We start from the raw sequence: 12,765 nt of genomic DNA, 5'->3' as shown, positions 1-12,765 counted from the left end.
AGGGGCTCAGTGGTGGCTGTCAAATAAATAAGTAAGCAAATGGAGGAGGCAGGGATGTGCGGGCCTCACCTGACTTCTGATGTGCAAAGTGATGCTTGGCGTGGTGGGCCTTCATGTTGTACAGGTAGGAGCCCTTGTGCGGCGAGCCGAAGTGCAGGTAGTAATGGATCATGTCATAGATGACGTAGCCTAGGAGGCCCCCGGCAAACATAGTGCCCCCCACCGCCTCGGGCAGGAGGAGCCGTAGGATTACATAGAAGAAGGCAATGCCCAGAGAAGCCGGCACGGGGGGGAAGACCAGGCGGGATTCATCGAAGGGTGCCTGTGGATGGAGAGGCTCACATGTCAGAAGACAGCCGGGCCGGCCTGCCTGTAGTCTCAGAAAGGCAGAGGATAGAGGCAGAGCAGCCCGCCCATTCCAGCGAGGTGGCAGCAGCCTGTCACGCATGGGGGGGGCCTGGCACCTTTGGTGGCCTTGGGGAGGGCAGGCCACCATGCTTGAGAGCCCTCGAGAGACTGTCCTGCTCCCAATTTCCAAGCCAGGATGGGACCTGGAAGCCTGTCCAAGTATATGGTGGTGGACGGGATGTTCACGGCTCAGAGTCCTGCTTTATGCTCATGAGGCCACTTTGGCTCTGGAATTTGCAAAGTGCTAGAGAGGAGCCCCACCACCAGACTGAGGCCTGACGTTGTCCGGGAGGGCAGCACTCCAGCAAGCTGAGGTTAATGCAGGCCCACAGGGAGGAATGGTACTGGAAGTGTTCATGGATACGTTCTCCCCATCCCTACATCCTAATGGGAGCCCTTCTTGGTTCCAAGGGGGTGTAGTCACAGTGAACCAGACAAAAGAGCCAAGCATCAGGCTCTGGAGCTTCAGAAGCCAAGGGCCAGGCATAGGGGTAAGATTTCAGAGACGCCTTGGTGAGTATTCTGAGAAGAGACAGACCCTCTCTGGGCTGGGGGGGGGAAGAGTAAGAGAAAGCAGGTGATAGCCACAGAGCAATGTGCTGATGTGGGCCTCCCTCACCCCAGGACCAGCTCCTCGAAGAAGGAGGCAGGAAGGGAGGGAAGGGGGGAAGGAGAAAAGAAGGAAGGGATGCCCCGGGAGAGGCAGAGAACAGCACCGTGCAGGAACTGAGATGCAGGAACTGAGAGGCAGCCAGGGGGATGCAGCCTCCTCGGTCAGCCCTGGCTTCTGCTCCCAGCCTCTGGATGACATACTGTCTGTCCCCGAAGAGCCCCAGGGTGGTGGAGGGTTGAGCACACGGACTCTGGAGTTCACAGAACGGGGCACAACCTCCTGGCTGTGCCAGGTGTGACTCTGGGCAAGTTCCTCAGTTTCTTAATTTCTCCAAGCCTCAGTTTGCTGCTCTGTGGAATGGGGAGAACTGTGGCACCATCTTCAGAAGGAAACTCCCCAAGGGCCACGACTTTTTACTGCTTTGCCCAACGGTGTCTAGAACAGTGCCCGCACATGGTGAGCACTGGGTAAACATTTGTCAAATGAATGAATGAACTCGTTGCTGTGAGGATGATCTCTGAAATGTACCTGCAGCGTGCCTGGCATTAGTAAGGACAGTGGGCAGGCATGCACGCTCTCGAAGCCCACGCCCAGGTCAGATGGGGACCCAGTCACCCCTCCGAGCAACATGGAGTGCCCTGATTGCCTCTTGCTCCCCAGCTGACCCCCACAAAGACCTGCGGCCCCCCTGCACTGGGGACAGCTGCCAGGCCCCAGGCAGGAGGCTGCCCGCTCACCTTGTGGTGCTGGCCGTGCAAGATGAAGTGCAGCATGATGAGGTAACGGCTGTCGCTGGGGGGCTTCATGTGGAACAGGAAGCGGTGGATGAGGTACTCTAGCAGGCTCCAGAGGAGCATCCCCAGCACGAAGAGGCCCGGGAACACAGACTCAGGCATGGCTACCGAGTACTCTGCAGAACGGCAGGAGAGAGAGAGAGGCCGGAGTCAGGGCAGACGGCCCCGGGGGGCAGTGATGGCTGGTGGCTCCAGGCGTCCTGTCTCTCTGCCCCATCACCTTGGGAGTAGCTGCTCTCCGTCCAGCAGCTGTGGGGCCGGGCCACACTGGATGGGGCTCTTGGGTCAAAATGGGAAGGAGGCCGTGAGGATCTGTCCTGGGCTGGGAGGGGTCCTCTCAGGGAACAATGGTGCTGCCGGCCAGAGGTCTGAGATCTTCCTTGGGGGGACTAGGAGGAGCAGCTGTTGCCAGTGCTGGAAATTTCCCTGGTGCTGTGGTCCGAGTGTCCTCCCCGCCAAATTCTTATGTGAACCGAAACCTCACTGCCAATGGGAAGGTATTGGGAGGTGGGGCCTTTGGGGGGCTCTTAGGTCATGAGGGTGGAGCCATCACGAACAGGACTAGTGCCCTCATAAAAGAGACCCCACTGAGCTCCTCCCTGTTTCGGCCATGTGAGGATATAACAAGAAGTTTGGGACCTGCAAGGGGGCCCCTCACCTGACCAGGCTGGCATCCTGATCTTGGACTTTCAGTCTTTGGAACTCTGAGCAATCAATTTCTGTTTTTTATAAGCCACCCAGTCTGCGATGTTTTGTTAAAGCAGTCCAAATGGCTGACATGCCTGGGAAGGGTGACCTTGCTTTAGTGGCATTGGGGAGAGGGAGGGTCCCCAACTAAGACCAGGGGACTATTGATGAAAGATGTTTTAACAAAAAGGGATGGGGGAGGGAGGGGCAGGAGGGACAGAAAAACCCAAGTACAGAAATCTCAACAGACAAGACTTGAAATCATAGCATACGAGGGAGACGTGGAAAACCTGAAGATGATTCGCCTGGAGACCAGAAGACCGGAGAGATGGACTTGTCATCAAGTGTGAGGTTCCCCACCCCCAACCCTCTGATGACAGTCTTGGAAGCTCTCATTTCTTGTCCCCATTCACTCTTGGCTTCACAGGGACACCAGCTCCGGTCACCGTTTTCTCCACGCCTATTCTCATTCCGAGTTATACTTTCCTCCATAAGCCATTGCTTTGGCCAGGCTTCCTCTCCCTTTTGAAAAGTAACAGCCTTCTTGAAATATAATTCACATATCCTACAATTCACCCCCTTAAAGTGTACAATTCAGTGGTTTCTTTCATATATTCAGTATTGTGCAACCAATCAGTGGTCAATTCTAGAACATTTCTATCACCCCAAAAAGAAACCCTGTCTCTGTTAGCAGTCACTCCTCATTCCTCCGCACTCCTGCTGTTTCCCAGCCCCTGGAAACCACAAACCTGCCTTAGGTCTACAGATTTGCCTATGCTGGACACTCCATATAAGCGGAATCCTACCATGTGTGGTCTTTTATGACTGGCTTTTTTAACATATACTATTTTCAAGGCTCATCCATGTTGTAGCATGGATCTGGACTTCATTCCTTTTCAAGGCTGAATATTTTTCCATTTGTATGGATGTACCACCTCTGTTTATCCGTTCCTCAGTTGATGGACATCTGGGCTGTTTCTACTTTGGGGCTATTACGGTAAATGCTGCTATGAGCATTCAAGTACAAGTTTTTGTGTGGGCGTGGTTTCCGTTGTCCTGGGGATAAACCTAGGAGTGAAGTTCCTGGGTCATATCGTAACTAAATTTAATCTTCTGATTTTTGTGCGCTGTTTCAGGGGAGACCGTCCACAGCTTCTCAGATTCTTGAAGGATCTACGACCGATATAGTTAGAATACACAGCTCCTCTCCCCGCCTGCTGGGTCGCTTGGCTTTTCTCCTCTTCTCTAGATGCCCCTTGTCAGGTGCCATCATGGAAATGCTGCCTCTGTCCCCAGCATCAGAGCCTTGATCCTCTACTCTCGCACACTCTCTACTGGATCCTAGAAGTCGGCCACACCCACAGGCCACCCTTCCCCCCCCCCCCCCGCCTCCATCCCCACCCAGAGCTCCACCTTCACCCCGGTCCTGGGCAGCCACTGGCTCCTGGGCACCTCCAGATGGCTGTCCACAGGCCCCCAAAGTCAACAGCTGTGAAGTGAGGCCAATCCTCCTCCACTTCTTCCTGCCCATCCTGTCACCCTAGGTTGCTCCTCTTGGGTTTCTTCCTCAGCCAGAGGTTCCAACATCCACATGTTGGCTTAACTTATCCCTCCCTCCTGCATCCACCCAGGCACCAGACCCTGTGGGTTCTCCCTCTTTAACATCTCTTGGCAAAGTAAAAGAAGCCAGATATGAAAGTCCACATGTTGTACGATTCCACCTGTATGGAATGTCCAGAATTGGCAAATGTATGGAGGCAGAAGGTATATTTGGTGGTTACCAGGGGCTGAGGGAAGGGGAGATGGGGAGCGACTACTCAGTGGGCACGGGGTTTCCTTTTGGGGTGGTGAAAATGTTCTGGAACTAGGCCGAGGCGGTGGCTGTACCCCGTCACAAATGTACTAAATGCCACTGAATTGATCACTTTAAAATGGTTAACTTTATGTTATGGGATTCTCATCTCAATTTTAAAAAATCTCTCCGGTCGATTCACTGCTCTTAAATCTCCTACCACCTTATCACCTCTTGCCCAGTGAGGCATCTGCCTCCCATCCCAATCCCCTGTGTCCGTGCACTGTTCAAACTCTTCAATGGTGCCTCATTACCTTTAAGGTAAAGTGCAAACCCCCAGCAGGGCACTCAAAGTCCCTCGAGACCCGTGCTGCCGGCCACATCCCTGCCTCGTTTCCCTGTCCACCTGTCCTGGGGCCAAATCAGAGCCCTTGTGGCTCCTTAGATGTACCTCATCCTCCTTCCTCCCCACTCTCACCATATGCCTAATTTTGCTCATATTTTCTTTACTTCCCTCCCTGCCCCCTTATCCTTGGAGATTCAGCCCAGGTGTCTGCCTCGAGAAGCCTCCGAAGATGCCCTTGATCCCCACCTGGGCTGGTTTCGGAGCTCCTGCCCCGCCCTTCACATCATGCTTTTCACGCTGCACTGTGGCTGTTTTACCCTTCGTCCCCATTTTACGGGCAGAGTGGGCCCCTCGTGGATGACCACAGGTGGCTGCTGGGGAAGGAAGAAAGCCCAGGAAGGCAGGGGGAGGAGGTGACCTTCTGGCTCTTTGAAACAGAATCTAGGCCCAGCCCCATTCGACAAAACAATGAAGGACCAATGTGAACCTGACCTTTTGTCCCAGGCCGAGCTGCGGGGTGGGGGAAAGGGTGAGCAGTAACCATAAGAGAGCCCTGAAGGCTTCTCAAATGGGACCATACTGCTGACTGCTGACTCAGTGGGGTTGGGGGAGGGAGCAGTGGCCTTCTGCAACCCCTCCCCCACCCAGGGCCTTCCAGCCAAATCCCTAGCAATTGGCACCGGAAGTCTGGCTTGCTCCTCAGTCCACTTTTTCCTAAACTGCAGCTCTGCAGATGACTGTCCCACAGAGGTGAGCTCAGCGGGTGGAAGTTCATCAGGATGTCAACCTAAGCTGTGTCCACATTTGGTACAAGATGCTTGCCTAACAGCTTTGTGTGAGAGGCCGTCCGACCTTGGTGGGGCTGCTCAGGTAGGAAAGAAAGCCCTCCTTCCGGGGAAGCTCTGACACCTCTGGGGGTCCTTCAGAACACTCTGGTGAAGTACACTGAACACAGGCTTTGGATTTGCAGACCTGGGTTCAAATCCTGGCTCTGCACCACCTCGGTGTTTTCTCAACAGTAAAATATCCTACCTACCATGAAAGGCTGTTGTTAGGATGGAGGAAACAGAATACCTGATTATATGATGAGGATATATATTATATAGTAAGACTAATATATAATTATATGTTAATACTGATAATAATATGCTCCTCATATATAATAAGTAGCCTCTGTGATTTTCAAATGGGACCATTTAAATTTAAGTGTGAGGCAAAATACATCTAAGTTCTAACTTGTGCCCACCTTGTCTTAATGCTCCTTGTAGAGTTCTGGAGGGTCCCTGGTTGAAGAAGGAGGTTCCCAGCCCAGCCCCCTGCCTCCCCCCTCCCACAGTGCAGGAGCCCTACCTTGCTGCTTAGCTCTCTTGGCAGCAGGGAAGGGACTGGACATGCAGGAACATTCCCTGGCCACAGACTTTGGTCTTGACCTTTGCTCGGGCTCCCACCACAGAGTCCCGGTGGCGGCCTGCATCCCCAGGGGGTGGCCTGCAACCCAAGGGTGCTGCCTGGCCATGGTTCTGGCGTGGTCCTCACTCTAACCTGCTCCCAGGAACCACTCTGGGGGCCATCCTAAATTTGCAGAACCCCTCTGCCTTTCCAAGCATTTTCACACACGCGTCTAGGAATTTCAGCATTGAACTGGTACCTCCATTCAGCTTCTCCGGCTCCTTGGCACCCTGACTTGTCTGCCTGTATTCCCGTGTACCCTCTGTCCAGCAGCTGCACTGGGATCCTGCTGAGCATCCCCTCCCCTCCTTCTGTGGTTCTTGTCCTCTCTGCATGGGGTCTGTGCCTCGCTTGATGAGTTAGGGGATGAGGGAGGGCTGTGGACACCTCTCTCTCATGCAATCATTGCTGGCCTTGCAGTCACAGACTCTACCCTGGACCTCTATCAGATAGCACAGTTCAGCTCTCTGCAGAGGCCTGCCTTCGGACCCAGCCCTCAAATCACTCTCCCTGCACGCAGAAGAGTCCCCTCCTATAGGTCAAGTCTCTGCCCACCCCCTCACCCCAGCATCAGCCCTGTCGGCCCATCCGGCCGGAGCTGGTACCGAGTGGCATCTCTGGAGGAATCGTGCAGAGGGACCTGGGCCAAAGCTCTGGCGTCCCCCACCCCCTCCGGCTGCCGGCCTTGGCGGCCCGGCCACTGTTGGTGATTGTTAGAGCAGCGCCGGGTGGACAGTGGGCGATTCAGTGAGCAGCCCTTCTGAGCAACAAGCCCCGTGCTGTGCCTGAGCTATTCAGCGTGGGCAGAAAAGGGTAACCTTGGCTTGCAGGGCGGGCGCGTTAACCCGCGGTGCGCGGGAGCAGTTCCGGGCACTGGGGGGCTTCCTGCAGCTTGTCCATCTCGCACCCCAGCCTGGGCCAGCTGGGACAACGGAGGCTCTCACCACTGCGGCCTCCTGGCCCCTCTTGCCTAAGCCATTCAGGCCCTCAGCTTGCCACTCCCAGCAGAGATGGGCAGGAATGAAGCCTTGGAGTGTGGGGAGAAGGAGCCCGTGTCTGGCAGGCGGGGGGGGGGGGGGGGCTCTGACGGCCCACAGTCAGGAATGTGACGTGCCATCAGGAGAGGAAAGCCCACCTCAACGACTCCCAGCAGCCCTCTCCTGCCTGTCCCCCAACGTCGCCTCGGTCTGAGCCACCCCCTGGGGGCTAGGCACCTCCCCGAGGCCAGCTGTGCTAGGGCAGGAGACCATCTGGGCAGGTGGCTTGTTCCTAGGCGCACAAGGAGGGCAGTAAGCTTGGGAGGCAGGCTGGCAGAAGTGGCCACACCCAAGCCCGTCCTAGCCATGTGACCTGAATCCCTCACTTGACCTGTCTGAGGTGCACCATCTCATCTCTAAAAGGGCATGATGACAGTACCTCTCTCGAGGGAAGGCTGGGAGGGTTAAGGGAGATGGTCCCTGGAAAGCAGTCGGCCTGGCCTGTGGTAAGTGCTCAGCAGTGGTCAGGGGTTCTGCTGCATGGGCCTTTGCCCAGGGAACACGGTAGAATACTCCCACATCTTTCTCGCCCAGGTTCTAATCTGTGCTGTGTTCGCGGAGCATTGTGAGTCCAGCTCCCGGCTGTGCACCTAGTGAAATGATTTCATTCAGTTTCTTGACCATCCCAAGTCACACATTTTCCAGCACTAGACTCAGCAAGAAGCCCTCTCCTTTACTGCTATGAAATGATTTCATTTAGTTTCTGCTAACATGTTGCTGGTTTTGTTTTGTTTTGTTTCCTTTATCCACTTGGGGTTGGGGTGGGGGGAGTCCGACATTGTTCTTTGGAAGTCTATTGCTACAGATAGGTCTCATCTACAAATGTTTGGGATGTGGCTTGGGGTTCTATATTCTTCGAAACTCAGGACTGGAGACGGCACTGCAATCTCCTGCCTCTGGGAAGGAACCAACATTACCTGTGCTGAAGGACTCGAAGAGTCGAACGTTGCCCTGAGCGAGGGTTCGGTAGTGGGACCAACTGAGGTACAGCATCAGGGGCATCCAGATGATAGGGACACTGTACCTGCAGGAGAGCCATCAGGGTAAGAGAGATACATGCACTGGGGCTCGACAGCGTCCAGCTTCCCCAGAGATGCATCTCTCAACTAGAGGAAGGGATAAATGAGACCAAAGCCTATACAGAAAGCATATGGAGACATAGGGCCAAAGGGACACTGCTTTGGGGCGGGGAGGAGAAAAGAAGAGAGAGACTGTAAGTCTATCTGCTTCTCTCTCGGAGAGAAGTTATTGGCAGAAAAGAACTGCATGCCTGTGGCTAGACTTTGTGCAGCTGGATAGATGCTGACCTCTTGTGGCAAAGGAGCCAATTGCAGGCAAAATAATTCCCGTGGGCTTTAGAAGCTGGAAAATCCTCAAAGAGTTTGGACTAGAACAGGGGTGACATTGAAAGTGGTTCTTGGCTACATGTTAGGTTGCCACTCACTCAATGGACAAGCCATGCAGAGGAATAGATTATGTCTATGGCATGTTCCACTATCCCCCAAGAGCTATAGTACAGCTCTGGGCTCTGGGGAGGGCCCCAGTTGCCCCTTCCCCTTCTGTATCTGACTGGCAGCGTCAGGAGAGAGGGACAGCCCACCATGGGCCCAGAGCAGGGCTCACCAGACACTCTTGGAGAGGGCCTCGATGAGGTCAGAGTGGAAGAGACGGATGGGCCTGATCACTGGCTGGTGGACCCACTCATCATACTTCTCTCCCAAGTGGCCTACCTGCCACAGTAGGGGCTTCCGCCAGTCTACCAAATCCTGCAAGAGACAAAGTCAAGTGGACTTGATATTCACACCTGTGCACACTCGTTCTTCCAATATCCCAATCCCCATCCTCCACCTCAGCTCGCGGGATCTGTATGGCACGACCCACCCTTCCACTTTGATGATCCCAGAACTGACCAAGCCCCTCATCTCAGCCCCCCTGGTCATGGAAATATGATCTAAGACAGGCCCATGACCTGAGCTGGTGCAATGAGCCGTCACCCTTTCTTTCCTCCTGCTGGAGATGCTAAATGGGCAGGGCATGACCCTGGAGTTGCTAGCAGAGCCTACCTGAGGACTTGGTTAACACAGAGGATAGCCAAACCAGGAGCTGGAGACACTGAATCTGGGTGATGACACCTGCACACCCAGATTCAGCCACGCCTGAAGCCTGAAGTCCTTCCCAAGACTCTTTAGGTACAGGAACCAATACATTCTGTACTGGTAATAAGAGAGGCCTTTTCCCTTTTACCATGGGCTTTCTTCTTGATGTTGAGTGATTCATTCATTCATTCATTCATTCATTCAAAAATTTGCTTGATATTTCATGTGTGTATGTATTTTTATGCAAGCTGCTGAGAAAAATAAGCAGGAATATAAATGATCATCTTTGCTTTATCTAGCTTAGTGCTTAATCAGAGTAGACTCTAGAGTCAGGTCCAGGTACAGATCCTGGCTCCATCACTTACTGTGTGATCTTGGGCAAATTACTTGACCTCTCTGAGCTTCAGCTTCCCCAGCTATGAGATGGAAGTAATAATAATAGTACCTGCCTAAAGTGCTCGGCAACACGAAACATGCCAGGCGAGATTGTTTAGTGGTGATGCAGGTAGGCTGAGATCAGGAGGCAGAATGACTGGTACAAATGCCTGGGTCCAGGGTCGAAGAGAAAGACTTTGTGAAAACCCAGGCGTTGGGCTAGAGCTCACACAACATGGAGGACTCGGAAAGGAGGAGAGGGGAAGGGTGTAGAGGGAGACACGGAGTTGAGAATGACTGTGGCCCACCTGGTACCTTGACACTGATCCGCAGGGCAGTAGAAAGAAATCTCCTGACAGCGTTAGATGGCAGAACACCCCGTACCAGGCCCACGACTTGGCACTTTTTCCTCCAGGCCAACTGTTTCCAAGGTAGGGATGTATACATATCCTAGGGGTACTCACAGGCTGATCCACAGATGCAGGGAGAGAATATTAGAGACCCCTTCTATTTGTGATATATTTATCTCATCTTTAAACCACATATGAATATTTTCTAATGTACATGATACAAGAGTACGTTAGCACATGCAAATAATTTATAGAAAATTAAAATGGACATAGAATGGAGAATGTGCTCTAAATGTTTTACTCATAGGGATGCAAGATCAAAAAAACTTAGAAGCTGCAGCTCTAGGCAATGGGAAGCTCTTAAAGATTTCTGAAAGTCCGTGTATTGAAGAAGATTAATCTGGACCAAAATCAGTAAACTAAAACTGGTAAAGAACAATTAATTTGTAGTGAGGGACCACCTTCAAAGACAGACTCTGCCATTTATCAGAAGTGGGCAAGTGCCTTTACCTCTTGGAGCTCCTAGGCTCTCACCTCTATAAAGCCGGTGTGCTCTGACCTACCACCCACAATAGGAGAGAGGGTGAGATGTGCCCAGTGAGTGGTGGGTGCCAGTAAATCTCCAATATAAGGGAGGTAGGTGGCCACTGAGGGTGAGAAGAGAGATAGTGTCAGGAGAGTAAAGGAGAGGAAAAGGAGGTGTACATGGAGGGAGAGCTCTCGAGCCTGGGAGAAGGAGTCAACAGTGATTCAGAGACCTGTTTTCCCGCATCCCTGGCTGGAATGTCATCCTTGCCCAGACCTCCCTGCCAAAGCTCGCGTAGCTTTAGCAGATCTCCCAGCCCTGCCACAGGTGAAACCAGACCCACTGTCACTGCCTTGGAGCAGGGGCATAGGGGCCTTGGGGCAAGCAGGGGATTCACTGGGCATTCTTCTTGCCTGTGACCGGGGGAAAGGCCCAAAGTTCTTTGTGGTTCCTGCCATGTGAACTCGGTAATTCCCACGTAGTGGCTGCCTTCCTGCTTCTCAGGCTAGGAGATGACTCAGGTCAGCCTGGAGCCATCCCATTCAGCACCAGTCATACCAGGCAATCACCCAAACTCCACCTGGTGCCTGCTCCCTTCCTGGCCCCAGTCCCCATGCCTCCTTGACTTTCTTCCTTGGGTCTCATAGCAAACAGATTCACTGGGTGCAGGCTGTCTCATTCTCTCCATTCCTCTGCCTCATGTCTCTACACATGCACGCACATAGCACCACCACTACCCAGAAAAAGGACTGGAGGAACCAGCTAGTGGCCTGTATTTACACCTTATCTTGCAGCAACCCACAGAGCCCCACCTCAGAGGAAGCAAAGCCAGGGTCATGGTGAGAGCTTGAGGCTTTGTTCCAACTGCAATTACCTTGAGAACTAACGTTCGCAGAGCATTTGTCATGTGCCAAGCAAGGTTCTAAACATGTTATATGAATTAAATAATTTGAGGAAAAAAAAAAAGAAAAAGAAGGGATTAAATAATTTGATCCTCACCATACCCCTAACTAGGCAGGTACTGTTATTATTGCTATTTTGCAGATGGGAAATGAAGCTGGATAATTTGCCCAAGGTTGCCCAGTTATGTCTTCTTGATGAATTGGCTCCTTTATCATGGGGTAATAGCCATCTTGGTCCCTGGTAATATTCCTTGTCCCAAAGCCCACTTTGTCTGATTTTAATGGAACCACTACTGGGCTTTTTTAATGCTTGGTGTTTGCATGGTCTATCTTTTCCCACCCTTTTACTTTCCTCTTGCGTATGTCTTTACATTTAAAGTGCATCTCTTGAAGACAGCATATAGTTGGGTCTTGCTTTTTTAATCTAGTCAGACAATCTCCACCTTTTAATTGGAGTGTTTTGTCCATTTACATTTAATGCTGGGGTAGGTCTACCATCTTGCTGTTTCTTTTCTACTGTCTCCTCTGCCTTCCTTTCTTGTCTTGTTTGCATTAATCAAGTATTTAGAAATATTTTTTAAAAAGATTTTATTTATTTGAGAGAGAGAGAGAGAAAACGAGTAATAGGGAGGGGAGAGAGAAAGAGTGAGAAGCAGACTCCCTGCTGAGCAGGAAGCCTGATGTGGGGTTCAATCCCAGGACCCGGAGATCATGACCTGAGTCGATGAGAGATGCTTAACCGACTGAGCCACCCAGGTGCCCTGAAATAGTCTATATTATAATCTCTATTGGCTTTTTAGCTATGCCCTTTTGTATTTTTCCCACAGTTGCTGCTCTAAGGATAATATGCATCCTTAACTTATCACCATCTATCTTGAATGAAACCCCTGGATTTTCTATGTTCCATTTTCACATGTTACACACAACATTCAATGCCTTTTTTCATTTGTACATGTAATTCAAACTTAGCTAACTTAGACAGTGAATGTTTCTAGCTATAACACAGTGGTATGACCAGGCAGGCCCCTCTCTCAGCCTAGCAGTGGTTTGGGCAAATTTTTACCTATTGATCCATTTTGCCCTTATTTCATAAAGTGAGTAGAAAACAGCATAGGACTTATAAGCTTAATTCAGTTGCGACACAGGAAGAATGTCTAGGTGAGCAGCAAACCGGAATTCTAGCCTGAATCATACACCCTATTGCAGAGAACAGAACAATAGGACAGAAGATAGGAGGGCTGGTTGTTTTCAGGTGTGGTAGTCAGGGCCAGCCCCCTAAGCCCCCCACCCCCTTGAACACAGGGGTCTCCTGTTCGATGTCCTGTGGCCCATCTGGTCTTTGGAGATGACTTTGGTTCCTTCCTGGGTAGACCAGTGGTCACTGGCCACT

At 52.0% G+C, this 12,765-nt stretch overlaps 1 protein-coding gene across 1 annotated transcript in view; it reads right to left on the bottom strand.

Annotated features, from left to right (window-relative positions):
- FA2H (fatty acid 2-hydroxylase) overlaps window positions 1-12,765 on the bottom strand; it is a 49,602-nt gene that overhangs the window by 3,045 nt on the left and 33,792 nt on the right. The window contains exons 3-6 of the mRNA XM_036088101.2: window positions 8,750-8,892; window positions 8,044-8,150; window positions 1,759-1,931; window positions 70-322 (exon numbers count right to left, since the gene is read on the bottom strand). Coding sequence (XP_035943994.1) covers window positions 70-322; window positions 1,759-1,931; window positions 8,044-8,150; window positions 8,750-8,892 — 676 coding nt within the window. The remainder of the gene's footprint in view (window positions 1-69; window positions 323-1,758; window positions 1,932-8,043; window positions 8,151-8,749; window positions 8,893-12,765) is intronic.

The sequence above is a fragment of the Halichoerus grypus genome, chromosome 15 (genome assembly GCF_964656455.1).
Source record: "Halichoerus grypus chromosome 15, mHalGry1.hap1.1, whole genome shotgun sequence".
Lineage (NCBI taxonomy): Eukaryota > Metazoa > Chordata > Mammalia > Carnivora > Phocidae > Halichoerus > Halichoerus grypus.
The sequence above is the reverse complement of the archived record's forward strand: the minus strand, read 5'-3'. Positions and strand labels throughout refer to the sequence as shown.